General features: G+C 43.1%; 1 protein-coding gene across 1 annotated transcript; it reads right to left on the bottom strand.

Annotated features, from left to right (window-relative positions):
- Window positions 1–1,709: 1,709 nt before the first annotated feature.
- On the bottom strand, window positions 1,710–25,988 carry RBM17 (RNA binding motif protein 17). The gene is made up of 12 exons (XM_057731940.1): window positions 25,833–25,988; window positions 18,484–18,621; window positions 16,180–16,296; window positions 13,449–13,615; window positions 12,510–12,607; window positions 9,759–9,815; window positions 8,659–8,800; window positions 7,255–7,406; window positions 6,139–6,212; window positions 5,570–5,668; window positions 3,270–3,342; window positions 1,710–3,137 (listed from the first exon to the last, which is right to left on the bottom strand). The coding sequence occupies exons 2-12, from the start codon at window positions 18,604–18,606 to the stop codon at window positions 3,034–3,036; spliced, it is 1,206 nt and encodes a 401-aa protein (XP_057587923.1). The 5' UTR covers window positions 18,607–18,621; window positions 25,833–25,988; the 3' UTR covers window positions 1,710–3,033.
- Window positions 25,989–26,470: the final 482 nt, after the last annotated feature.

Here is a 26,470-nt window from a genome sequence, read left to right as displayed (position 1 = left end):
CAAACCAGCAGGACTCTGACTGTGGAACTCTCAACCGACGCAGGCAGCAGGCAGAGAAGGCCTCTCTGGGTGAGGCCGTACTTTCTTCTTCACCCTGCTTTCCAACCCGCTCCCTTTAGTCTGCCCCCATGGCTCTCCCGCGAGACCTCGCAGCTTGCCGGTGTCTCTCGTGTAACGCTGCTTCCCACATATGGCTTGTTTAACCCACCTGACCACCCAGGGAAGTGGGCGATTATCACTTTCGTGTTCAGCAGAGGCACCTGGTCGCACAGCACGTGAGCGCAACAAGGTTTGACCTCAGGCAGCCTGGCACCAATACCACAGCTGCCTGAGAGGGGACCAGCCCAGGCCAATGCCCTGCAGATTCCCTATCCTTCCCCTCAACGCCAGTCTGGTCTGCGCCCTGAAGTACAGTAACAGTTTGGCAAAATGTTTTAGCACCAAATAACTAGGTTCATCAACTTTTCACCAACAAACCTAGGACCGGTGGCCCTCCCTCCTCCATCTTTTAGGATTTGTCATTTGCAATTCCAGATATCCACTCGTTTATCAGTTCTTTGTTGCAAACGAGAGAACCCACTCTGGCTCGTTTAAGCAGAAAAGAATTTATGAACAAAAACAAAACCCAGATAGCAAACAGAATCTCCAGACAGACAGACCCCAGTCATGCTTGGAGGCTCTGTATTAAGAAAGAAAACTCCCAAATCACACCTAAAAATTGTTCCAAAGTCTGCCCTGCCACACAAGTGGCCCCAACTCAAGACATGCCACTATGGGATAAGGTCCCTGCCATCACCGCCCAGAAGGCTAAACAGCACTGGGCCTACCCTCACCAGTGTTAGGACGAGAAGAGCCCAGGGCCGGGCCCCTGCTTCAGCTGCCAGACAGGCTGGGAAAGCAAGTTCGGAGTCTCTACCTCAGGGAGGTGGGTGAATGCAAGGGACCTCCACATACATGAAGGGCTTTCAGATCACAGGTGGGCCCAGAATGCAAACTGTCTGTTACAAAGAACCCTTCTAGTTACATTGTAGCTTCATTAATTTTCAATCTATATTGAAATTTTTCCATTGAAGTTAATTTGAATTTTAGTTAATACTGAAAATTTCAAATCTCTCAAGCACTACATTGCAGGAGATTTAAAATTATTCTAGTATTGGAAATTCACTGCAAGTAATGTACTAAATGATTACTGCAATCATGGATAATTTAATAATTAGATTGGTGAGAAAGATATTCACTAAGTTGTAACCATGCTAATAAAAATCAAAGTAGTGTTATCACTCGCATTTCTCTGGTTAATCATGAGAATGTAGGGAAAGCCACCAAAGTGCAAATAAACGACAATGTTATTATAAAGCCTAACAATAACAATGCAGGTATCAAAGGGGTTGGAACTTATACTTTAAATAAGACATTAGGGTTTATACAAATTAAACTAAGCCGTCATAATAAATACCTAGATGAGCACATTTAGGTACTTGTAAGGCCAAGCGAGGCGCCGTCACTGGTATTCTGGAGCTAAGTCCACAGGCAGACCTGTTCAAGTTTCAGGCTGGTTGTTGCGTCTCACGTCCTACAAAATGTCCAATTGATTTAATTCTTTTACCTTATATTCTTTAACCCAAACTTATTTCACAGAGTATGTGCACTTTTATCTCAAAAGCATAGTCTTAATTCACTTTTACTCAGTAAAATAATACCACAAAAGAGAAAATGTTATTCTTTTATTTATGTTAAATAAAAACATGAGAAAAATCCTTTTTTAAAAAGGGTCAGAATATTCCTTATGTCTCCAAACCAAGTCCATGGATGCAAAGAAACGCTGAGTACTTTCCTCCCCCGCAGGGTCACAACACGCTCTCATGTCGTAAAGACCTAAAGAGACAACACAGGTGCATGGCCGTGGCTGCCGCTTCAGGTAAGTCACATGCAACATTTGGGCAAGCAAGGAACAGAACACAGGCACAAGTATCTTCTGGAAACACTTCCTGCTCTGGCCAACCAATCGTGGTGCCAAATATTTTTATCTGTTTTGTTTTGTGGTCCTGCTACACGTTTAAGCCATATATACCACTGCACTTCTATGGTACAATTTTTCACAATTTCAGAATTGGCAATACAATTTAAAGTAGCTGATGTGGCTGAATTTTATAAAATTTTTAATTACGTATGAGAACTAACACTATTGCAAATTTTGCCAGTAGCAACGTGACCCCAGGGAACCACCATTTTCAAAACATAATCGAGCACACATTTACAATGTACCTGCGAGGTTTTGAATTAACCTGTCACTTCTGATCTACGCTAAAGACTAGGCTTGAATATCTGAAAACAAATGCTATATTCATGATTTCTATACCCAGATACCCCTAAATCCATCACAAACTCTATAGTCTGACTTAGCTTAACTGAAAATGATTCATCCGAACAGGTCATGATAGGCTCACAATTCTTCAACCTTAGTTTAGGTTGTAAAGAGTTTTTTCTATGACTGGAGTCAATAAGAATTTCTCTGTTAGAGAAAGCAGAGATTTTCACCTTTGGCAGACTGCCAAGATGACACTTTATTATAGAATTTATGAAGCTACAGTTTAGTAACTTGCAGGTTTTATTAAAATGAATCAAAAAAGAAAGAAAAAGGAAAAGAGAAAGAAAAGCAAAGGGTAACACAACCCCTTATCCCAAAACTTTCTAGATTTTTTAGTGCAAGAAATGCCATATCACTGAAGCACTTGAGAATTATCATGAAATCCCAGCAAAAAATGTAATCACCTCAGAAGTGGTAATAAAAAAGAGAAACAACCAGAGAGGCACACAGATTGTTTTTTTTGTTTGTTTTTTTAAAGGATTTTTATACTATATTAAAAAACCACAAAATAAAAAAGGGATCAGTCAACGTGTATCTCAGAAGTCCTTCGAAAGTCTCTGAACACACAGCCGTGCAGGCTGCCTGTCGCCTTGTTCTCTCTCCTCTGCTCAGTGTGCAGCTCGTTGAAGGACCGTTGGAGATGACTTGGGTTCTAGCTCTTAAAATCAAACTTGTTCTGCCAAATCCAAGACCCTGAATTTATCCAAATTGTAGAAACATGCTTTGACCACCCGTCCACCAAAATACCTCCCATTCAGATCAACAACAGCTAAAAGGCAAACAAAAAGACAGTCAGTTAAGGCAGGTATTCCATTACACATTACAAGAACATGTGTTAATTATAAAGGTTAAGATCACAAATTCAACTTTTGAATTCTTTGTAGTTAGCTGTACAACTTACCTTTAATTGCTGATTCAACCCTCTCAAATTCTAAAAATATTCGTACTGCTTCATCATCAGGGGCACCAGGAATCTGGGAAAGAAACCAAAGTACAGTAGGTAAAGGTATCATCGGAGATAGCACTGAACGTGAGTTTTCTCCCACAAATGATTTTTGTCAGAGTAAGTATTCCAATTATCATTGTGTACAGACGAGCAGTGGTCAAACACCAAGGACATAAGGATCCTGTATTCGCCGTCAAAACTGGCTGAAGGTCTGTTTATGACAGGCCCTGTGTTAGATGCTGGGACACACAGCTAGGCAGGACCTCTGGAGGCCCTCCACCATCTCACACACACACAAATAACTGTGCAGGCAACAGACAGCAACATGAAACGGAGGAGGAGCTCATGTGAGCAGAAATGAAGAGAAAAAGATCCGTGTGCTAACTGTCTCTCACATGAGGCTAAGGTCCTTTGTGGAGCTTCCTAAGTCCCCCTTACATGGCCCTGTTACTGCTGTGTAAGCACGGCTCCTGCTAACCCACCACGCCACCACTCCATCCTGCAGCCCTCCCCAGCCTCCCAGAAGCCGTGCCCCTAGTCTCACTACCCGTTCCCTCCTACTCTAATCCTACCCACATGCTCCAAAGCTCTGCTCACAGCTGACACTGTTCACAAAGCCTCCTCTATTTTGTGTGGATATAATTCTTCTCTCAACTCCTGCACTTATTAATCAGTATTATTGAGTCTAGCAACTGAATATTCTCTAATCTCACGTTTCTTTTCTTTCTTTTTTTAAATTAATTTTTATTGGAGTATAGTTGCTTTACAATGTTGTGTTAGTTTCTACCATACAGCAAGGTGAAGCAGCTATATGTATACATACATCCCCTCTTTATTGGATTTCCTTCCCATTTAGTTCACCACAGAGCACTGAGTTCCCTGAGCTATACAGTAGGTTCTCATTAGTTATCTATTTTATACACAGTATCAACAGTGTATATATGTCAATCCCAATCTCCTAATTTCTCCCACCACTGCCCCTTTTCCCCCTTGGTATCCATACATTTGTTTTCTATGTCTGTGTCTCTATTTCTGCTTTGTAAATAAAATGTATACCAATTTTTTCAGATTCCACATATATGTGTTAATATACAGTATTTGTTTTTCTCTTTCTGACTTATTTCACTCTGTAATGACAGACTCTAGGTCCATCCATGTCTCTACAAATGACCCAATTTCATTCCTTTTTATGAGTGAGTAATATTCCACTGCATATATGTACCACATCTTCTTTATCCACTCATCTATTGATGGACATTTAGGTTGCTTCCATGTCCTGGCTATTGTAAATAGTGCTGCAATGAACATTGTGGTGCATGTTTCTTTTTGAATTATGGTGTTCTCTAGATATATGCCCAGTAGTGGGATTGCTGGGTCACATGGTAGGTAGTTCTATTTTTAGTTTTTTAAGGAATCTCCATACTGTTCTCCACAGTGGCTGTATCACTTTACATTCCCACCAACAATGCAAGAAGGTTCCCTTTTCTCCATACCCTCTCCAGCATTTATTGTTTGCAGACTTTGTGATGATGGCCATTCTGACTAGTGTGAGGTGATACCGCACTGTAGTTCTGATTTGCATTTCTCTAATAATTAGTGATGTTGAGCATCTTTTGCAGAGCAAAGGAAACCGTAAACAAGACAAAAAGACAACCCTCAGAATGGGAGAAAATATTTGCAAGGAAGCAACTGACAAAGGATTAATCTCTAAAATATACAAACAGCTCATGCAGCTCAATATCAAAAAACCAAAACAAAAAAACAACCCAATCAAAAAATGGGTGGAAGACCTAAACAGACATTTCTACAAAGAAGACACAGGTGGCCAACAAACACATGAAAAGATGTTTTGCTGTTCCTTCAACTGAAGGTATCACCGAGAGCACAGAACGCGCTTCCCCACCCTCAGTGCTCTCAACGAGGTGCTGGGTATGTGGGAGGCACTAAACAAACACCTGCCAAATGCACGAAACCAAATGCACATCCACGTCACTAAACTACTGAGCACACTGTCATCAAGTCTAAACCTCAGTCACAAAATGAAATGTTTCTTCACCAAATAAAATTTGAACTCCTTGTGTTTATGTCTGAAATTGTAATAACTGAGTAAGAGCAGTGTAACTAACCACACCTGTCATCTCGTACAGTAAGACGATATGTTACTTTCAGCCCGCCCTGTCTCTATTTATAGAAAATGTTTTGTAATATATCAATTATAACTTGGGTTTATAAACATCAAAAGAAACCCCTCTTACTTCAAATATCACACATTTTCCAACTTTGCCATATTTTTCACACTCTTCCTTGGTTTCAACTTCCAAGTCTTCATCTACCTCTCCTGCACCAACCATGTTCTATAAACAAAAATAAATACATAAGCTCCGTTATCAAGTGTAATTTACAAACATGTAAAAGAGATGTATAAATAACTCTTTCCATGAGGGCAAATGCTCCCAATCCCAAATGAAACAAGGAAAATTTTCATCCCTGAAATACCACCCCCCAAAAAAATACACATTAAGCTTCATAAGAGTTACAAGAACTGTCCTAGCATCAAAAGATAAAAACCAAGTTGAACTTATATTTCAAATACTTTAAAGTAATTACTCACTGTTGTCTTAAATACTGTGTTTACCAAAGAAACGTCAGTGAAAAAGAAATCTAAAAATCCGTCTTATACGCAGTCTATCCAAAAGTACCATGACTCAGCTCTCTTTAACTGTTCTGCCATCAGGGAGGCTGACTGAGAGTGTGCAGGGACAGGTCAAGGTGGAGGGACACACAGTTCGAGGAGGGCAGCAGCTTTCCTCCTCCTGCGTCTTACCCTTAGTAGGACCACTTTAGTAGGACACTTAAGTATCTCAGTTAATGGATTTGAATCCGACTTCTTGGCTGCATCTGTAAGAAAACATCATCAGACATAGACGTGTTAGAGCACTGAGTACGAGTTACAATGAATAATTTGATGTCAGAAGCAATCCCCACTACATCCCAGAGCATCTATAAGCATCTACACAGTCTCTGAGCAAAAATGCAGCCTTATCTGGCTTGAAAGCATCACTGTGCTTTGGTATAATTTTTACCATAATTTCTAGAACTTTTTAATATCCTCAATTACCTGCATTTTTGCTCAGTTCAGCACCTAACAGGCTGATAGGGCACAGTGATCACAACCCTCAGAGGTGAGTCTTGGCTCACCAGCCAGGGTAACAGCCTCTAGCTGACCAATTTCAGATACTCCCACAGAGCGGGGCAACTGCTGGTTCTTGGCACTAGCCTTTGAGGCTCACTGCTGCTTCCTAAGGCCATGTGTCAACAATGCTGCCAGAAAAGTTCTCTCCCTGCTTTAGGAAAAGGCATTCAGCTAAGCTGACTCAGAACCACTCAGTTCTGCTGCTTAAAATGCTAAGTCACATTTGACTCATTCCAATATGCCCTCACTACAGAAAAGACTGCAACAATCAAATGAAAATAAAACACCAAGTAGGCATCCCCTACCAGCAGAATGCAAAATAACACTAGTCTCACAGAGCGATCAGTCAGTAAGAAAATCAAGATGAAGGGGCTGGAAAAAAAAAGAGCAAAGAACCTTTACAGGATGGAGCTACAGCAGACAGAATCACCGACACACTGTATAAGGCTCTGTCTTGCTATAAAAACATAACTACGGTTTTATCAATGTAACAAGGCTCTCTGCCTAGAAGCAGGCATGGCGTGATTTTCTAGAATCCTGTTCATTTCTGCCAGTCTCTCGTCTTCTTTTTCTCCCACGGGCGTTCCTATCTCTCCATCCTGAACTATTTGTAAAGATGGGTCGCAGGATTCTCAGTTTCCATGACGCAGGGCTGGAACACGCCACAACCAGGACCCCTCTCCTTCGGGACGGCCCACCTCCACTTCCCCCCTCCCCTCCACCCCAGAGCCCACTTGAGGGGCCCACCTTTCTCCGTGGCGTCGCCCACGATGATCTTGCCACCCCGCTTGCTGGTCTTCTCCACCGACAGCGCTGTGCTCAGGCCCTGCTCGTGCTTCCCCAGACCCTGGCCTTCCCGGAAGCCGTACTTCTGCATGATCTTATGTGCTACTGTGCCACTGTGAGAGGAAAAAGAGAAAGGTCCTTGCATGCGACGTCATCAGCCACAGCATAAATTGGATTTTACATCACAATAATCTCCTTCCGGAAGAGTGTGTGTGAATTCCACAAGGGCTTCGATGAGGCCACATATAACTACTAATGGGCCCCGAGATGGAGGCTGTGGGATGTTCAGGCGAAAGAAAGATAAAAAGTGAATGCTGAAATCCTGGGCATCCTTAGATTACCTCTGAGGTGAGGGAGCTGCTAGCTCCCCTGGTGAGATTTCCCCAGGACCTGTTAGAAAACACTACTCTTGCGTGTGCTCCGGTATCTGCTCTGCTACAAGGCTCATAACCGGTTTACTTTAAAGTGAGCCTGTCAAAAAGTAAGTACGACTTCATATAATGAAGATGACTGCATTTTTCTAAAGATGGACACCAAGGTGAGAAACTCAAACTCCTCTTGCAGTGTGCAAGCCCCAGCCACCCCCTCCTCTACCTCCAACCAGCCCCTCTCCGAGGGCGCTAAGAATCAAGGCACGTGCACACCGGCGAGGGCAGCCCAGCGTCACTGCAGTCACCACATTCCCACCGGAGGCAGAGTCCTTCCAGAGGACACAGAACAAAGGCCTTAGTGCAATGCTGCCTCACTGACCCCCCTCAGAGCACGAGAGAAACAGAGCAAACAACATAAAACACTCTTAACCAAAATGCATGCCAAATCCAGTGAGACTTAAAAAAAATATTTACAAGCCCCACCTGAAAGTCAACCTTAAAACTGATTTTCACACACTGGCAAACAAATTTCTCATTATAGCTAGAATGGCCAAGAGTTTTTAGACCAAATGCATAGAATCATGACCTTAAAGCAAAGATCATTTTATCAAGAAAAAAAAGATGTCATTCATCTTTTGGACACAGCTCACTCATAGGAGCTATTTTATCTGCAAATGTTATGAAAACAAATATAAATAGTGATCACAAACTGTTCCTAGAGAATATACCTCTCAGCACCTAAATCATTCAGAATTCCCATTACAAAGCTCTCTGTTTTGTGCAAAACACAACAGCATCAAGCTGGGGTACCCTCCCTGTGACTCAAGGCCTGACCCTCAGGAAGGAGGCTATGTGACTAAGCACACCACGCAGCTCCCCATAAACCCGAGAAAGCCCTCACCCCAAGCACAGCGCATCTACTGGGAGGGCTAGCAAGGTCTCCCCGGGCCCGCCCTTCCTGCACCTGCTGAGGAGAGCGCACCAGGACCATTACCCCATGTTGGCGAGGAAGGAGTTGCCAGGGCCAGTCGGGGATCGGGGTCTGTCTTGCTCCTCATACACTGGGGGAGGGATAGCAGCTTTGGAAGACTGCGAGCGAGGTCTGGAATCCTCTTCATAAGGGAAGTCTCGGGGTACTGTTCGGTGAAAATAAAACAGGGTTACCAACATGCTACAAGCTGATTCTGCACTGCACCTGGCTCTCCTGTATGTACCAGGAGACCTCATCCAACCCTCTTGACTCCCACAGCATCCTGTGTACCGGTCTTGAGATGCTCATCTTACGACCTCATCACCCTGGCAGACAATAAAGGCCCCTGGCAGACAATAAAGGCCTCTGAGGTCAGAGACCACATGCCAGTTCAGTGATCTGCAACCCTCGCTATAGCTCAGCACTGACAAGGAAGCTCTAGAAAGATTCAGATGCTTGGGCCCCGCTCCCAGAGACTGGTTTCAATTGGAGTTTAAGGTGTGTCCATATTTCCACACAAAAGGTATTTAACATTTTTTGAATTATTGTCTTTATAAAAAGGTAACATTCACAGTGCAACAGGTATTAAGAAGCACTAGGAATGATTACACTTTCTCGGGATAGTTTAGGTATGCTTCAGCCCAGAGGCTAGGAAAATGAGCTAGATGATTCATCAAAGTCCAATTCCAATCCCAAATTCTAGACCAATGTGAGTGAAAGCACACAACCTGCGCACTGACATGGACCTACACCAGGAAGGTGCTGCCACCTTGTGGGGGGTCACAAATCTCACCGCCTCTAGACCACAGAGCACAAAACTGCAAACTGAGCTCCTTATTTGTTCTAACCTAACCCCACAAAATGTTGCAGAAAACAAAATGAATTATTTTTAAAAACAAACAAAAAAAGGCATCTCACTGTAGAAAAACCCACACCTCAAAGCCCGGTATAAAAATTTCTCAAGCGTAAGGGGTGGAAAGGAGCACTTGGCTGAGGGTTACAGCGAAGACGGGTTTGGGGGCCATTTCCCTGCACTCAGGAGAGCTGGCTGATTCCAGCTGAGATTTCCCACGACTGAGTGAAAGATGTGTATCTGAACAGAGAGGGAAGAAACAGGTACGTACACTCTTTGTCTTTCTCTACAAGAGAAGTGGGTGGTGCGATGGCAGCTCCGCCCATACCTGCAAAAACAGAAATTCCACCAATTACAGGAGGGAAAGTGTTTCAGATGCCGGGTTCTCAAGGACTGATACATACCACTTGTCTCGTCACACCACACCCCCAAAGAAAGAAGCAGGGATACTACTCCATCCCTCCCGCCAGTATCTGAATCCAGGATTAAAAATACAGAAATAGGTATCACCGCTTCCACTTTCCAGATGAAATAATGATCACAGGAGAGTGAATGGGCAAAGACAGAATGAAACTGAGCTCCCTGTGAGGCCAGAGCGTCCCTCACAACACAGCACCCTCCTCTCCAGGGTGCAAACCACTGGGACTGAACACCTATACGGAACACCAGCAGTGTGGGTACTTCTGGTTATAACCTGCTTTGTGTTGTCACCATTCTGACTCATGCTTCCTGGACAGAGAACGGTGGACACGAACAAACCAAAGCAGACTCCATTTGCTATCAGACAACCAGAGGGATGACATGAGCAGAGAACATAAGCAAGTTTTCACTAGGGAAAAGCCCTGACACACATATTATCACTTAATCACTAATGAAACACCCCAAAACATGATAAAAGTAAATTAAAGAAACCAATGACAAAACCACGCTGCACCAGCACAAAACGTTTCACAGAAGAAATCGCCCAGAGCCAGTGTACATGCATGGTGACTAATAGGCCTAGGCTAGACTAAATATTCACCGAGATGTGTAGCCCTCATAACACTTTCTTCTATGCATTTTGAAATACCTCCTATTATCACTTTTAACCTTGCCATTAAAATCTGAGTCATTATTACCTGATTCTGAAAAGATTAGCTCTAATGAGTTTAGATAAAAAATTCAGGCTAATCACTGAAAATCTGCTACTAAGCAGGTTAAAATACGAATATCAATATGTTAACAGCAGTACACATAACAGATAGAATACCATTACTTCCCTAATGTTAGATTACATCATTCCCACAAATGTTCAAAAAAAAAAAAAAGTCCTCAAGATAGAAGGCACACCTCCTTATGAAAAGGGCAGCTGACTTGTAAGCTGGGAAGATGAAACTAAGAAATATTCAACCTATGTACTGGATTCTAAAACAAGTTAATAAATCAAGCGTTTATTAGGAAGATAGTGAATATGAAATGTTAACGTAACTCCTGACACACAGAGCACCCTCAAATATTAACTCCACTCCCTGTTAGAAAAGTAAAGCAATGTAGTGCTTGGTAGTGCTAAGTACGCAGTAAATTTATTTCAACTGAGGTATAATTGACATATAATATTAGTTTCAGTTGTACAACATAATGATTTAATATTTAATATCTACTTAACATCTGTCACCACACAGTTACAAAAAATTTTTTCTTGTATTGAATTTTTAGGATTTACTCTCTTGGCCAACTTTCAAATATGCAATTATCTTATCCCCAAAATGTGATGGCCTAATACAATAAACATTTATTATTTCAAAAACAAAACAAAAATCTGCAATTATTTGCATTACTAACTATAGTAACCATGCTGTACATTACAATCACATGATTTATTTTATAACTGGAAGTCTGTACCTTTTGACCCTCTTCATCCACTTCTCCCACCTCCCCCCCAGCAACCACGGATCTGTTCTCTGTATCTATGAGCTTGGTCCTTTGTTATTGTACAGTACATATTCTATAAATTCACTTAATTCATACCTGCACTGAAAGAGTAAGAATTCTACATTATTACAGACTCATTCCTTTCCAACTCATTTAGTATTTTAAAATTTAAACTACGCCTTGGCTGTACACTGGGAAGACCAGGCTTGCCAAACTGCTTGTCATAAAACAGAGTTCTGTATGTGGGAATACACTCCAGCTTCATGATAACATTCCCCTCAGGTATCATGGTACAGGTGACCACACTGCAATGAGGTTTTCAGGTAAAGGAAAATCTTGGTTAGATGCACAATAGACCCGTTTCAACACAGCACTATTCCCACTAATCCACTGTAATGGGGGTTATCACAGTTGTCTGAGCCATGTGGTATAAAGCTGCCTGGTGTAAAAGAGGGAATCTATCAAAGTGCTTAGAACAGTGGCTGGTATCCAGGAGTCAAGATTTCACTTTCTCACTTAAATCTCAATCTGTCAACCGAAGTGAAATCCCAGCAATCAAACATGATGAAGCTAAAATAAGAAGCATCCCACCCTCTCAAGAATGAACACTGCTTAGCTATCTAGTGATCGCTAAGAATTTGGCTCTAACACAATTGCAATGCTGCTCGTAAAACTTTAGTGATGGAAGGGGTCTCACAAAGCACCTGGTTCAAATGCTTGTCTCCCTGCTCCTCCTACGACACTGAAAGAAACCAGAGTCAAGGGAAGCTCAGCCATGCCTGTTAGCGACAAAGGCTCTGAAAACGAGCACCTTGACTCTCCATCCAGTGCTGTTCTTAATGGAAACACAGCTGGACACAGAGAACAGGCGGGCGTGACTGTGCTGCAGGTAAAGACAAGTGCGGGCCCACATCTTAAGGTATGCTCGCAGTGTCCAAGAAGGAAACGTTAGAAAGACTATGTGTGAAAACACAGCGTAAATTTAAACTGTCGTACAATATCCAGAGAGGAAATTACCCAAATCAGTGTCAGATGAACTATTTATCAAATTGAATATGAAAGTAAACAGTGGAACTGCAACACGTGTGAGACACTTATGTTCATGCCTTACTTCTTTTCCTCCTCTCTCGCTCATAATCTTCATCCTCATCAGAATCTGGGTCTGGTCGCCTGGAAAACCCACTAGCTTCATGTCTGTCTTTACGCCTCCTGTGATAACAGAGGAGCCAAATGTTCATCACAGACGAACCAATTCAGAGATGTGAACCCAAGGACCTCACCTTGACCTTTTTTTTTGGGGGGGGGATGGGTGGTTGGGAGCATGCAAACAACTGGTTAAAGACTAAGGTAGCCAAAGCATAAGAAGCAAGAAAAATCCAGACGATAAACTGAACAAATTTAACAGATATATGAATATAAATAGCAAGAAAAAAGTTTCCTTGATATTTACCTCTTTCAATTTTAAAGCATATCAATATAGGTAATAGTTAATTACATAATTTCAATTCCCTAGAACATGCTTTCACTTCATGAAACAATTCCATAAATAATGAGAAATCGTATATTAACATTTTACATAACTATTTAATAACTAATATTCAGTATTTTTAAAAGAAATGCAAATAAATCCTTGCAACCCATACATTCAAAAAACATAAAAGATGTATATGAGTTTTGAAAAACTCCACCTGGATCAAAAATAGTAAAAGTTAAGAACAGCATTTTAAATATTTTAAGTAGTTATGACTCTAGTAGAGTTAACAGCATAGGGAAAAAATTCTATCATGCAACATCGGTTTGTAAGTTATTTTCTAAAAACTAACCCAAAATGTATATTCTAAGTGTTTTACATCTACACATGAAATTTGCTCTGGAGTTTGTCTTCAGGCTGGGATGAAACCACCACACTTCCTTAACAACTGACTCCTGATGACTGCTCAGACCAACCACGAAACACACACAGCCTTACAGACAGCACTCACGTTCACTCCTCAACATCTGAACGAACACGTCAAACATAAAGCAGCCCCACACCCGCCCAAGGCCTTACTTTTCTCTTTCTTCTATTTCTTTCTGGCGTTCCAGCTCCCGCTGCCTCTGCCGCTCCTCTCTTTGGCGCTTCACCACTTTCTCATAATCGTTAGGAAACATGGGATCATATTCATCAGCTAAGGGAATCAGAACTTCTCCTGCAGAAAAGCCACTGGGAACAGGGTCCTGCAGAAGGGAAAATGCCAAAGTAAGTATCATCCTCTGTCCTGGAATTTTATTCATAGAATTAAAGTCAAAGAATCTGAGGGCTAGGAGGGGCCCTGAAGACCCCATTTGCCTGTTTTACGTTGAGGGAGCAGATGCCTGAGGTGGTTCAGTGACTGGACGTGGCCACATTCCCAGCCTGGGAGCAGCAGAACACGACAAAGAATTGCACCTCTTAGTTCAGTATTAATTCCATAAACAGCACTGGAAGTCTTAAACAAGCTGCCACCACCTAAAATTTTAAGCAATAAAATTGAATACTTCTATTTTTATATTGATATATATCTGTGAAAACTTAAAATACAAAACAACTCACAAATAACACATTCTTGTAGTCATTTAATAGAATAACTGTAGATTCTGATTACATGGGGAGACATGACATATTAAGACTTCAGAAAAAAGGTAAAGAGCATCCTCCTAGGCTTTGTGAAATCCTCTAGAGTGCACACCCCTCCCCAGGCAGCTGCATCTCAGGCCTGAGTCTGCACAGGTGGACCGAACTCCCTTCGCTTCATCACTCATCTTTTAAGATCCCCTAAGTCAGGTTCAGATGACAACATTTTGCGTTTCTCTTCTGTACATTTAGAAACTGGGGCTACTCTCTGAGAGAAAAAGAGGTAGCAGCCTTAACGCAGAAACTGGAAAGACAGAAGGCAGACAGCGCACAGACGACTAAAAACACTCTATGAGAAGGGGCTTTGCCCTAGGCTGGTGGTCTTGATCTCTATGGTTCTCGTAAGCTCTGACCTACTGCATGGTCTCACATTCCTAACCCTCCATAGTTTCTTCTGTTAGTTTTCCTAGCACGACGCCTCCTTATTGTCTGTAAAAATAAGACGCCTTCCCTGGTCTCCATGGATCCCCCGAGCAAGTGCAGGTCAGTGCCCCCAAGCGCCCACTCTGCACCTCTTTCAGGAGGAGCAACGCCCAGCACTGCCAAAGGCAAGAAGGTCGTTTGTAAAATGTCCTTTATATATGAACACAAAACTGGCACAATAAAGAGAGCTCATGCTCAACATCAACAGATCTAAACCCAACAATTCCTGGATTACACTGTGCAGTGTAACGTTCTTTCATCATAAAACTAACACTTCATGGTTTCCTTACAACTAAAAATCAAAAAACTCTTTGATTTGATGAATAAAGGAAATTAGAAAAATAACTGTAATCACCTTCCAGGCCCTATCACTAGAAATCTTACACCAATCTATTTAAAGGGCTCCCAAAGGGCAGTTATCCATTTGCACTCACATAAAAGACATCTTAAAAACACACAGGCACATGAACAACATTTCCTTTCCATTATTATTAAGACAGGAGAAGCTAGCTATCAGCCACTCAGTTTACAGAACACTGCCATCACAGAGAGTCTGACTCCGAGAACAAACTGTCAGCATGAAGGTTAATTCTCTGTCATCTCAAACCTGGGCAGCAAACAACTTGCACTGTATAAACCCTGCTAAGTTCAACAATGAGACATCCTTCTCTAAATGCTATAAAGAATAAGGCAGCTCGCTTGATTTTAAAAGACTGAATGTTAATACCCAATGCTCGGGAGGGTGGGAAAAACCCAAACGCTCCCATGTTGCAGGTGAGATTGTTTCCTGATACAACTCTGCCCGAAAAAAGTTGGCGCTAAATAAACTGCCCATAAAAGTGACTGATCTCCTAATGTCGCCTCAGGAAATCTATCCTAAGGAAATAATTTTAAATGCACAGAAAGCTCTCTGCAGAGGTGTTCACTAGATGTCTACTGGTTCTATAGTTAGGAAATAGGTGTGTAAAACACCATACATTCACCTGATGGGAATACTTTACAATTAAAAATTGGCTATGTAGCAAGAAGGAAAATGCTTACTGATTGAATTTGGGGGTGTTACTATAGGTTCTAGAGCCAATACACAATAACAGAAGAGGATTAAACAGTTTTTGATTAGACACAGCATGAAAAAATCAGGTAGAGAATTTGTGGGAAAAAATGTTAAATGACTAAGAACCCACAGAAAACTTCCACCGTGGGGTGCCCTTCCCTCTTGACAGACTATCAGCCTGCAGGAGCAGGACCAGTCCCTCCCACGAAGAGCTTCAGAGCACACTCACACCGGGGAAATTAGTGAAGTCATTAAAATGGTCCCACAGCCCCATACTTTTTGACACAGATGGACAGTCACAATATATTAAGTGAGAAAAGCAAGTCAGGGAACAGAACGTGGAGGAGGCAAAGAACAGAAACCTATTCCAATATTTGAAGTTTTTTAAACTCTGGAGGGTAGGACTGAAGTCATTTATTTTTCTTTTTGCCTACCTCCAGTTTCTGATTTTTCTATAATTAACTACTGTGTTTAAACAGATGTTTTAAACGTGATAAGACAACAGTAAAAATTAAATTGAAAACGATACTGACTAGACTGCAAGGCCCACTGAGGAGGTATGCTCAGAGTGACACGTGTGAAGTGCAGCCTGCAGACAGCAGGAGAGCCCCCAGGAGAAGCGGGGGGGGGGGGGGGGGGGGGGGGGTGTACCTTGAGGCCCGCGGCCACGTGCGGCGGGGTGTCCACGACCTGCCGCTCGTCCGAAGAGCCCCCTCGCTTCAGGTCGATTACTGGAGCAAGGACTGTGCTTTGTTTCGTCCTCTGGCTCTAAAATCATCAGAAAACAAGAAAAGTGTACTAAGGCTTCAAACTAAAATTCATACTATTTCTAACAAAGCTTTTTTTTTTGGTCTCCGCAACAAACCTTTTAGATACAAGAAAAACAATCTTAAAACAACAGCTTTTTAATTCAATTATTACAATAACCACATACTAGTTTCTTTAGCCTTTTTTTTTTTTTACAACACAAATTTCCTCCATTTTTGCAAAAGCTTTACAGAAAGCTTGGTTGTTTGTATTTAAATCTGCATATGAAATAATACATGAAAAAAGCTCTACACTAGAGTGTCCCTTTGACCTCAGGAGGGCTGCTCTGTAACAGCATATCACACTTCACACACTACATTGTTGTGGACCTGTCACAAGGAACCGGTATGTTTCTGTCTCCTGGGCCTACGCTTGTGGATTGCTACATCCAACCTGTACATCTCTACTGTATTTTGACTTCTGCTTTTCTACTTTATTTTCGATGGAACCAACACTGCCCACTAATTACGTCCACTTACAGTCTGAGTTTATGTTATTAAGTATGAGAATTGTTCCTAAGAGTCAGTCATTGTACAAAAGAATGAGGCCTTCAGAAATAAAATATATGAAGTGGTATTAGCATTAAAACGTAAAACCTTATTTATACATCTTACATGCAAAGCAAAAGTTACATGAAACAAAGATTTAAAATATTAAACCAACTTTGGACTTCCCTGGTGGCACAGTGGTTAAGAATCTGCCTGCCAATACAGGGGACATGGGTTCGAGCCCTGGTCAGGGAAGATCCCCGGGGGAAAAAAAAAAATTAAACCAAATTTAAAAAAATAAAACAAAAAAACAAGACTTTTGTTAATCTTCACTTCATGTGGGATGAAAGTTTGTTTTAAAAAGATGAAATTCTCTCTCTTTAAAAAGAAATAGTACTGGCATAAAAAATTTAAATCTGGTAATGATATATGAAAAAGACAAAAACTCTAATCAACAGAATTGACAAAACCAATTTAAATTTTAAGACTGTTTTTTCTACCTGTGGGTATCCTAATCCTAAAAACCATTTACAGTGCTGAGAAATAAAATGTAAACACTTCAACATTAATGACGATTGTAGTGAAGGAAACAAAAACTAATTCCAATTTTAAAAAATTTTATTATGGGAGTTTTCAAACATTAAGGAAAACGATTAATGAACTCATGTCTCTATAACCCAGCTTCAATAGCTACCCACTTAAGGCAAATCTTGTTCCATGTACGTCCCAATCTCCCCTGCCAGAGACTGGAGCGTTTCACAGTAAATCCCAGACATGATACCATCTTATCAGTAAACGTTGAATACCTAAAGCAGCTTTTCTCAACTTGTTTCATTACTGCCTCCTCCTTCAAAGAACCTTTTAACACATTTTTTCCTCCACCTGTGAAATTTTAATACCGTGCGTACTCTGTATATCTGGGCTTTATCCATGAGAAAAGCAATTTTTCACCCCTTAGAACCAATATTTGCCCCACTTGGGGTGGATAAAGCCTCCACTGGGAACACATGCTCTAAAACAATGAGCAAACCATAAGGCCATTCTCATCCCTAAACATATCTGATGGTAACATTTTAACATCAAATACCCAGCAGACAACCATGTTTCTAATGTTTTACCTGGTGAATGATTTCCAGGATGTTGCCAATGGCCAACATTATACAACAGCAACAAAAACAATGACGCAAGACTTCACACCCTGATACATCCACAACCAAGCCAAGCCTTCAGTCACACACACACTTTCACGGCTCAGTCTTCACCACAGAGCTTCGTTCCCAAAGTGCTGCTCCCTAGAAGTGCAGACTCCCCAGGCTCCCACCCGGAACTAGGATCTACCAGATTACCAGGTACTACACAGCACTGCAACCAAACTCGCAGGCCGTCTCGGGCGTGCTGAAGCCTGACAACCAGCACCACTGCTGGAGACCAGGAGTGCTGCCCGCCCTCACTCTGAGTCCCTCAAGGAGCTCCACTCCCAGGAGCAGCGGAACGATCTTGGATTCCTCGTCCTCCCCTCCCCAGCCAGCCTCTCCTCCTACAAATGCTGAACCCTACACAGTCAACAAACAGGGGCAGGCCAAAGCCCAACTGCTCTTAATCCTTAGGCAGCACCTGCCAGTGCACCCCTGCTCTCACAGGTGGGCCCAGCTTCTCTTACCTTCGCCTGAGTGAGAGCTGCCTTCTTCACCTGGAGCTGAGACTGCAAAAGTTTGAAGTTTTTGGACCAGCCTTCTGTTTTTGAGTCACTGGTCTCCACTCCCAGGTCGTCGTAAAGGGACATCTTCTCAGTTTAATGCTGAAAGGCAAGGGAGGTAGGGGTTAAATAACGCAAAAACGTAGTGAAGATTTCCAATCTTCCCGTGTTAAAACAATGCAATATCATGGAATTTCAGAGGTAAGAGGTATCTGTAGAAATCACCTGGTGCAGGAATATTCAGTGACAGAAGCCAAGAAGCCTGATAGCACCAGTCAGTGCCCTAATGCACAAAGCTACACCCACGCACTGTTTTTAAAATAAACCTCCAGGATGAATTTTCCTATATATAAGATCATGTGGTGAAGTAATTCACGAATGAAATCATTCTGTTCTATAGAATGCGGTTAAGATGGAGTTCTAGATTCAGGGCATTATTAATTACATATGTTCAATTTTTCAGAAATTTTGTTTTGTGTCAATAGCAAAAAGAAGAAGCCTTACACAAACATCTATCACTCGGTAATTAGCACAATTAACTACCTTTGGGGGGACTACCCTTCTATAAAGGAAAAATTTTAATATATGCATACAAAGGGGGGAAAACAGAAATGATCTCACAGATATGACAGAAGAGTAGTGTTAGATCTTAATATTAGGGCTCTTTCATATTCCAGTAAGTAGAAATTTGTAATCTTTAACGACACTGATTACAAAGAGAGAATCAACATCTACAAGTCAATGATCAATACCTACTACCCCCTGCAGAACAGAGGAACACAGGAGGATAACAACAGTAGTTACCACACGTACTAAAAGCCTTATCACACACCAAGAGCAGTCCACAGGGAAGTGGGGACTTCCAGAGAGAAATGTGCCCCAGGTCACCGTCGGCAGACCCATCTAGACTCAGTCAGAACTCCACAGCTCATGCTGGTAAATCCTTACTGCCACCTTTAAAAAAACCTCAACATTCTGAAACCCACAGCATGGCTCACTTCTCAAAATAAGACATCAATCTCTTTCTCACAGATGGAAAGAGGAAAAAAAATTTGATTGAAATCCCTTAACTGCAAAGAAATGCTTAACACAGGTAGTTTCTAACTTACGGACACATTCCAAACGTCTGTCAGTTCCCAGGCTCAGATGGATTTTGCCATTGAGACCATGTTATACAAACCCTGTTTTGCCCATGTCTGTGTCTCAGGAAGAGAAGGTGATATAGACAGAAAGGGAAATATTTAATTTCCCGCTGGGTCATGTCTAACCCCGGGCAAAACTTCTGTGTGTCTGCTCACTTCTCCACCTTCTGTGTGTGGATTTTGAGACCCTGCCACCTCAACACCTTGGCCGACCTGGTCCCACTGTGCTTGGGGCGGAGGTGAGGGGCGGACACTGCCTCCCTCCTCCAGGATAGCTGTTCTGGTCCTGCAGACGCCAGCCCCGGTCGACGGTAGCCATCTTCCACAGTGTCTTCCCTTCCTTAATATCTGAACCCTCAGATCACCTGAAGGCTCTCAGCTATGATTTCTAAACGAAAGGCCCCCAGGCAGCACAGAAGCAGGGTGAATAAAAGCAGAGCCCAGGGCACTAGTGGCTGACTGCTCCAATGAGTCACCTAAAAATAAATCGAGGAATGCCTACACATTCTCCTCCTTTAGGCTCCCGTGTCAACTTACCCGTTCAAACGACAGCAGCACAAACAGAGAATTTCCTAGGGAGCGTGTCCCACAGGGAAATGCCCACTGCCTTCAGTGCCAAAGTGAACTTGGCAACACCTTGTCACGTTATTAAGCTTTACACAAGCTTAATAACTGAGGCTAAATGCAGAAAAATTAGTGAATTCCATTTCTTAACTAAGCATGCCTGAAATCTGACCACGTCTTCAAAGTTTTGTAGGGAATGCCCTTTGGATCCACTTTAGAACTTACTATTTTAATACACCATCACTAAACCTAGATCCAGTTTGTCAAGGTCACGGCCCTACCCCCAGACTAAGATCAATGTCTGCCCCAGGGCTGAATAGGAGATTAGGCCAACTGCATAGTGAACACTCCATTTGCAACCCCCTCCCAGTCCATGGCTTCAGAAATTTCTGGCCAACGATGACTATGGAAGACCACTGCACCGAAGAGCTTCAGGGGCTGTCATGCACTTTTCTCCCAGCCCACCTGGTATTCAAAACAAATCCTTCTTATCTAGACATACATCCTTACAGTTTAACCTGAGACACTCAGAGCAACAGCAAAGAAAGACAATGCTGAGTGTCCAGCTTAGCACACTGGGCACGTGAAAGATGCAGGTTTGAACCGCACAAGCCTATTTACAAGCGGCCTGTTTTCCACAGTAAATACTACAGTACCACACTGCCCGAGGCTGGCTGAATCCATGGATGCAGAGGGCCAGCTGTAAAGTTATGTTTGGATTTTCCACTGTGCATAGGGTCAGTGCCCCTGACACCTACGTTGTTCAAGGGTCAACTGTAATGTGGTTCTCAAAACACTACTTCAGAAATGACCATGCATCTTTCAATTAACCAGTTTAATTCTGAGACCTCTTCATTCAATTGGTCACCAAACCAAAGCCTAGTAAACAAACTATGGGTTCATTTGTTTTATCCTTCTTTAACCTTAGAAAAGCAAGGGAAGACTGATACATTCTGGAAAACAAATAAGAACAACGCTTTCTGGGAAATTATAAAGTTAAATTATCAAAATTTGTTTGCTAACCTAACTCCACTTTACTTTTCCCAATATCACTTAATAAGAAATCTGAGAACTTCATTAAAAAAGGAATTTACAAATAACGGTGCCAATGGAGACAAAGTAACCAAATGCCCACTAATCTGTGAAGGGAAAAGACCAGCTTATTCACTTTTGAAGCTGCAATTTCTGGCTCAGAAGAGACAGTTAACAAACAGGTTTGAAACATCCATGGTTAAGTAAACTCTGCACAGCCACAGAAGCCACCAGCGCAGCCACACACCAGCCGCAGGCTCCATCAGCAGGCGGGGCCCTGACGACAGACGGCGCCAACGGTCACACGACGCTGCTGTGAGCTTAAAAACGGTCAATTTTATGTTATGTATACTTTACCACAACAAAAATTAAAAAAAAAAAAAAAAAAAAAAAACAGGTAAAAGGGAGGGGAGCAGCAGCACGGGGTGGGGAGGTAACAGGCTGCTGGACATATGCCTACTGGAAGGGTAACGTCTGATGGAAACATTTTCCCAATTTCAGGCTTACGAAAACAAAGCAGTGCAGAGGCTCTCTTCCTCCAGCAGAGTCCCTGTGTCTAATAACCCGGTACTTAACAGCTCCATCGCTGCTGGTGAGCTTTCTAGAGACCATGTTCCTCTGCCTCCAGTCTCCACTGAAGCTGGCTGTTGACAATTCCGCCTGCTTCGCCTCCGTCTGCAAGCTTCGCAAGTCATTCAGGAGCAGAATCTTACACGCGTTCAAAGCTCCCTGTTTCTGTTCTCAAAACCTTCAGGACACATTTTAAATATTAGAAACTGATGTCATCTCACCAGCATCTGTTAGTTTTCTGTAACTCGGAGCTTATAAATCAGATCTCCGAATCCCAGTAAATACAGAAGAGCTTTCCTCACTTTTCTCCTTTTCACTGAACTTCAAATTCACAGAAGTGGATTAACCACAGTAAGGACATGCTCGTTACCCACCCGCACTTGTGTGTCCTGCTTTAATTAATTACTATAATGCTACAAGCACCAGTGAACTCATCACCCAAAACAAGAGACAGGATCTGGACAAGAAACCACACTCAACCCACATGGCCCCCACCCCATCCCACCCAAGTGATATCCCTGGCCCAGGAATGAGCAGCTACCTGAATCCCATTCTCACTAATTGCTTGCTTTCCTCCTTTTGTATCATCTTATTGACATAGCTTATTGCATCTATTCCTCAAAAGGTGCGTCTATCTTTATTTTAGCACCTGTAAACATATCATAGTCGATTCATTCATTCTCTCCACTGCAAACACTGAAATGTAACAAGTGCACTAACAAGACTCTGTGAGCTCAGCTTAACTGAATTAATGCTGAGATGCCTTTCAGATGATATAACATATTTATTTCATGAAGTCTGGTGCCAGGTAATGAAAACACAGCACTTTCTAACATGTGGATATACCTTAGGAAGCCAAGATCAAATGCAAATAAAACAGGTGATTTTTATAACTTCTTTACAATACCCCTCACTATTTCCTTCTTTTTCATGGCAACACCGTCCTTCGATCAACACATCTTCCATGTATGCTCCTTTTTTTCCTTAAAAAGAAACATGTAAACATAGTTCTGCCCAAACAATGATGACTTTTCAAGATTCTACCTAAGCTGGCAAAGTATTTTTTAAAACGCATGGAACTGGCAGAAAAAGAACATGAAAGACGTCTTCTCACAAGCATCCCACCTACTCATCTTTCAAGTGCATCTCGGAAGCCTTCGGTGACTATGACCCCCACATAAAACCAACTATTCCCCTGAACACACACAGATCATGTTATGCTGTCCAATGGGTGACACATCTATCTCTTACTATATCATAAACCTCTTAAAGGTAAGGGCTGTTTCTGTCTTCATCTTTATATCTCTATCTGAGCACCATGTTTGGAACATTGTAAGCACTTATAAATACTTTCTAAATATATCAGAGTGGATAGAAAATGTTAACACACCTACTTAAATCACACTACTATGAACAGTAAGGTCTGCCCTTTAAGGACATAACTTGTGTGAAGCAGGATTTGAGAGAAGCATGGTAAATTTTATCCCATAACTAATGGGAGAAAAACTACTTCCACCTTACAGTTAATAACGAGTCAAGGTCTGAGTTCTGAGCACCTAAAGAAGCAGGCTTGCTAAGAAAAGACCTTTCTGAAGATGTGGCACATATATACAATGGAATATTACTCAGCCATGAAAAGGAATGAAATTGAGCTATTTGTAGCGAGGTGGATAGACCTAGAGTCTGTCACACAGAGTGAAGTAAATCAGAACGAAAAACAAATACCGTATGCTAATACATATATATGGAATCTAGAAAAATGGTACTGATGAACCTAGTGCTAGGGTAGGAATAGAGATGCAGACGCAGAGAACAGACTTGAGGACACCGGGGGGAGGGGAAGCTGGGATGTAGTGAGAGAGTAGCACTGATATACACTACCAAAGGCAAAATAGATGGCTAGTGGGAAGCTACTACAGAGCACAGGCAGATCAGTCTGATGTTTTGTGAAGACCTAAAGGGATGGGATAGGGAGGGTGGGAGGGAGGCTCAAGAGGGAGGGGATATAGGGATATATGTATACACACAGCTGATTCACTTTGCTGTACAAAAGAAACTGGCACAATATTGTAAAGCAATTATACTCCAATAAAGATTAAAAAAAATAAAAGACCTTTTTATCACTAAACAGATATTTGTGTATCACAAATTAAAAAAAGGCTTAAAGAATATGTGAAGTACTGCACATATACACAGAAAGGAACAGGAAGGGAACTATGAGGGGCAGTGCCTGTTGATGTCCACAAAAACATAGGTAATAAAAGGCATCTGCTTCACGTGTAAGATTTATGATTTTTAAAAGAACTTTTAAAATGTTTCTCTATATCTCCATCTATGACACCTTCGTCAGCTTAGTATAACCATCCATTCTCACAGACTCTATTATTACCGAAGTACCATAGGCTGGAGGGTACTGCAAACAATGTCCATGAATCACCTGTAACTCAAGTGTATCAGAGAACGTCTTCACTATCTCCTATTATGAAAGACTTGGGGAATGAACACCAGCCCTGGATCATCGCTCCCTGAAGGTAATCAAGCCAGGTAAAAAGAAATCCATTTTATAAAGTGATTGTTGGGAACGCACAATTCTCCAGATTCCTATTTTCCATAAAGGCTATCTTTAGCCACCAGAGAAGTCCACAGAGCTGAACAGCTCAGAGGGCCAACACCTCTATGACACCTTGTTATATTTCTAACTCACAACCCACTCTCTATTCTAAACTGTACAGCAGGCAGCACATTTCTCAACAAAGTTCTAAAATTGAAACACCCTCATTTTAAGTTACTAATGTAATACCCACATTCCCTAAATATCCTTACTATAGTCAAAATATCTGTGGCCTTTATCCCATAAAATTGTGTAAACTGAATTACATCCTTTAAAAACTCCACCTGTTGCGGGAAGACACAGCCCTCACCTATCTGAGAACATGCAGAATTTTGCCCTCATCTACAATATCCTATTTTCCACGCATCTGCCTGCCTCTAGCAATAAGTATCTCCCACAGCTCTCCTTTACTGACTTCTCAAAGAACCTTCTTGATGTGACCTGACTATCCTTCTTCACACCTCTACCTTTCCTGTAGTTTCTAGAATGCACTAAGGTGCATTCACCTCTGCTACCTTTACACTTATTTCCTTCCTCTGCAGGGAACCTTCCCCCCATCTTGCACATCTAACAAAACACCCCCAAGACTCAGTTACAAGCCTCACTCCTTTTCGGAAGCCTTTCCAGAAGCCTTTCCAGACCCCACTCCGGTCAATCGGATCAACCCAGACGTGGCTTTTTATGCCTATTTCCCTAAAGACTACGTTCACGGATGGATGTAGAGGAACAGAATCTTATTGATCTTGTGCAGAATTTTGCCCTCTGTTCCTAACACATGGTCTGGGCAAAAGCAGATGCTCAAAAGAAAACAAAAGACAAAAACGCTGGGGGATTGGACACCGAAGCTAAAACACCGCTTGAAAAGGACAAGGACCGAAAAAGTGCTGGACTCACGTCTTGCTCCACCCGCCCAGCTAAACCCCCGTCTCTGAGAAATGTCCACACCTGGATTCCCCGTTCCGCAGCCCGGGGAGGAAAGAGCTTCCTTCCTCTGCACCCCTGGCCCTGGCCACAGGTGACCCAGGCTTGCCTACGGGGTCCAGGGGCCCGGCGACTTTTTCCAACACACAACCGACGACCGGGACGGGGGAGGGGGAAGCCGCCCTCGGGTCCAGAAAAGATGGGGACAGACAAATAGGAAAGAAAAATGGGAGAGGCGGGGAGGGCGAGGGCCCGGCGACCCAAGGCAAATCAAGGAAAGAGGAGACGGGGTGTGAAGGAAGCCGCGGAGGGTCGGCCAAGGCCGGGCCACCTGAGACGAGGGCGCCGGCAGCTCGGGGACGGGCCGGGACCCCCACCCCTGGAGGCGCGGCCTAAAGCCGCGGCCTCGCGTCCAACGCCGCCCGGGGAGGCGCGCCCGCCCGGCCGCCCGGTCCGCCCCGGGCGTCACTTACCCGGCCCGCCCGACCGACGCTCCCGGGCCTCGGCAGCGGACCGGGGCCGAGGCGCCGCGGACTCCGCCGGCTGAGTGCTCGGCGTCAGCCCCCTTCGGCCGGACCGCTCCGGCGCCAACCCTTACGCAGAGCCCGTGGGGCGCGCGGCGGCGCGGGGTCACGGCGCGTGCGGCCGGAAGAGAGGCGCTCTGCGCCTGCGCCGAGGGACCCCCGCCGCCGCGCGCCCCCTGTCGGCCGGAGGACCGCGCCTGCACCGCCCCCGCATCCGCGCCCTACTCTCCCGCCAAGAGGTGTCGCGGTGGCGCAAGGTTGTGACATTTCAGACTCGGGGGGAGCCCGGCAGTGACCCCAGATGGGGAGGAGGAGAACTGGGCCAGGGCTGCAAAGCTCCACTTCAAAACCGTTCATCAGTGTGCACAAAGCTGAAGGTAAGTCCCAGTAGGAGAGGTGAACGGGGAGATGGCTGCAGAGGACGCGGCCAGGAGCGCTGAATTATTTGCAGGACTAAGGAAACCATGGGTGTGGAGTTTGGGTTACAGGAAAGACATACACGTTATAAAAGTTGGGAGGAAAGAGAAAATGGAATTCCCTGACCGTATGATTTTCACATCTGTATTTGAAACCGTATACAAGCCCTG

The sequence above is a fragment of the Hippopotamus amphibius genome, chromosome 4 (genome assembly GCF_030028045.1).
Source record: "Hippopotamus amphibius kiboko isolate mHipAmp2 chromosome 4, mHipAmp2.hap2, whole genome shotgun sequence".
NCBI lineage: Eukaryota > Metazoa > Chordata > Mammalia > Artiodactyla > Hippopotamidae > Hippopotamus > Hippopotamus amphibius.
This window is presented reverse-complemented; position numbering and strand designations above follow the sequence as displayed.

Excerpts from the sequence above, each read along its gene's own strand:
- RBM17 (XM_057731940.1), bottom strand. The coding sequence starts at position 18,606 with ATGTCCCTTTACGACGACCTGGGAGTGGAGACCAGTGACTCAAAAACA. Across the intron at positions 16,297-18,483 it reads CAGCTCTCACTCAGGCGAAG|AGCCAGAGGACGAAACAAAG; the intron begins GTAAGAGAAGCT and ends TGATGATTTTAG. Across the intron at positions 12,608-13,448 it reads GAAATAGAAGAAAGAGAAAA|GAGGCGTAAAGACAGACATG; the intron begins GTAAGGCCTTGG and ends CTGTTATCACAG.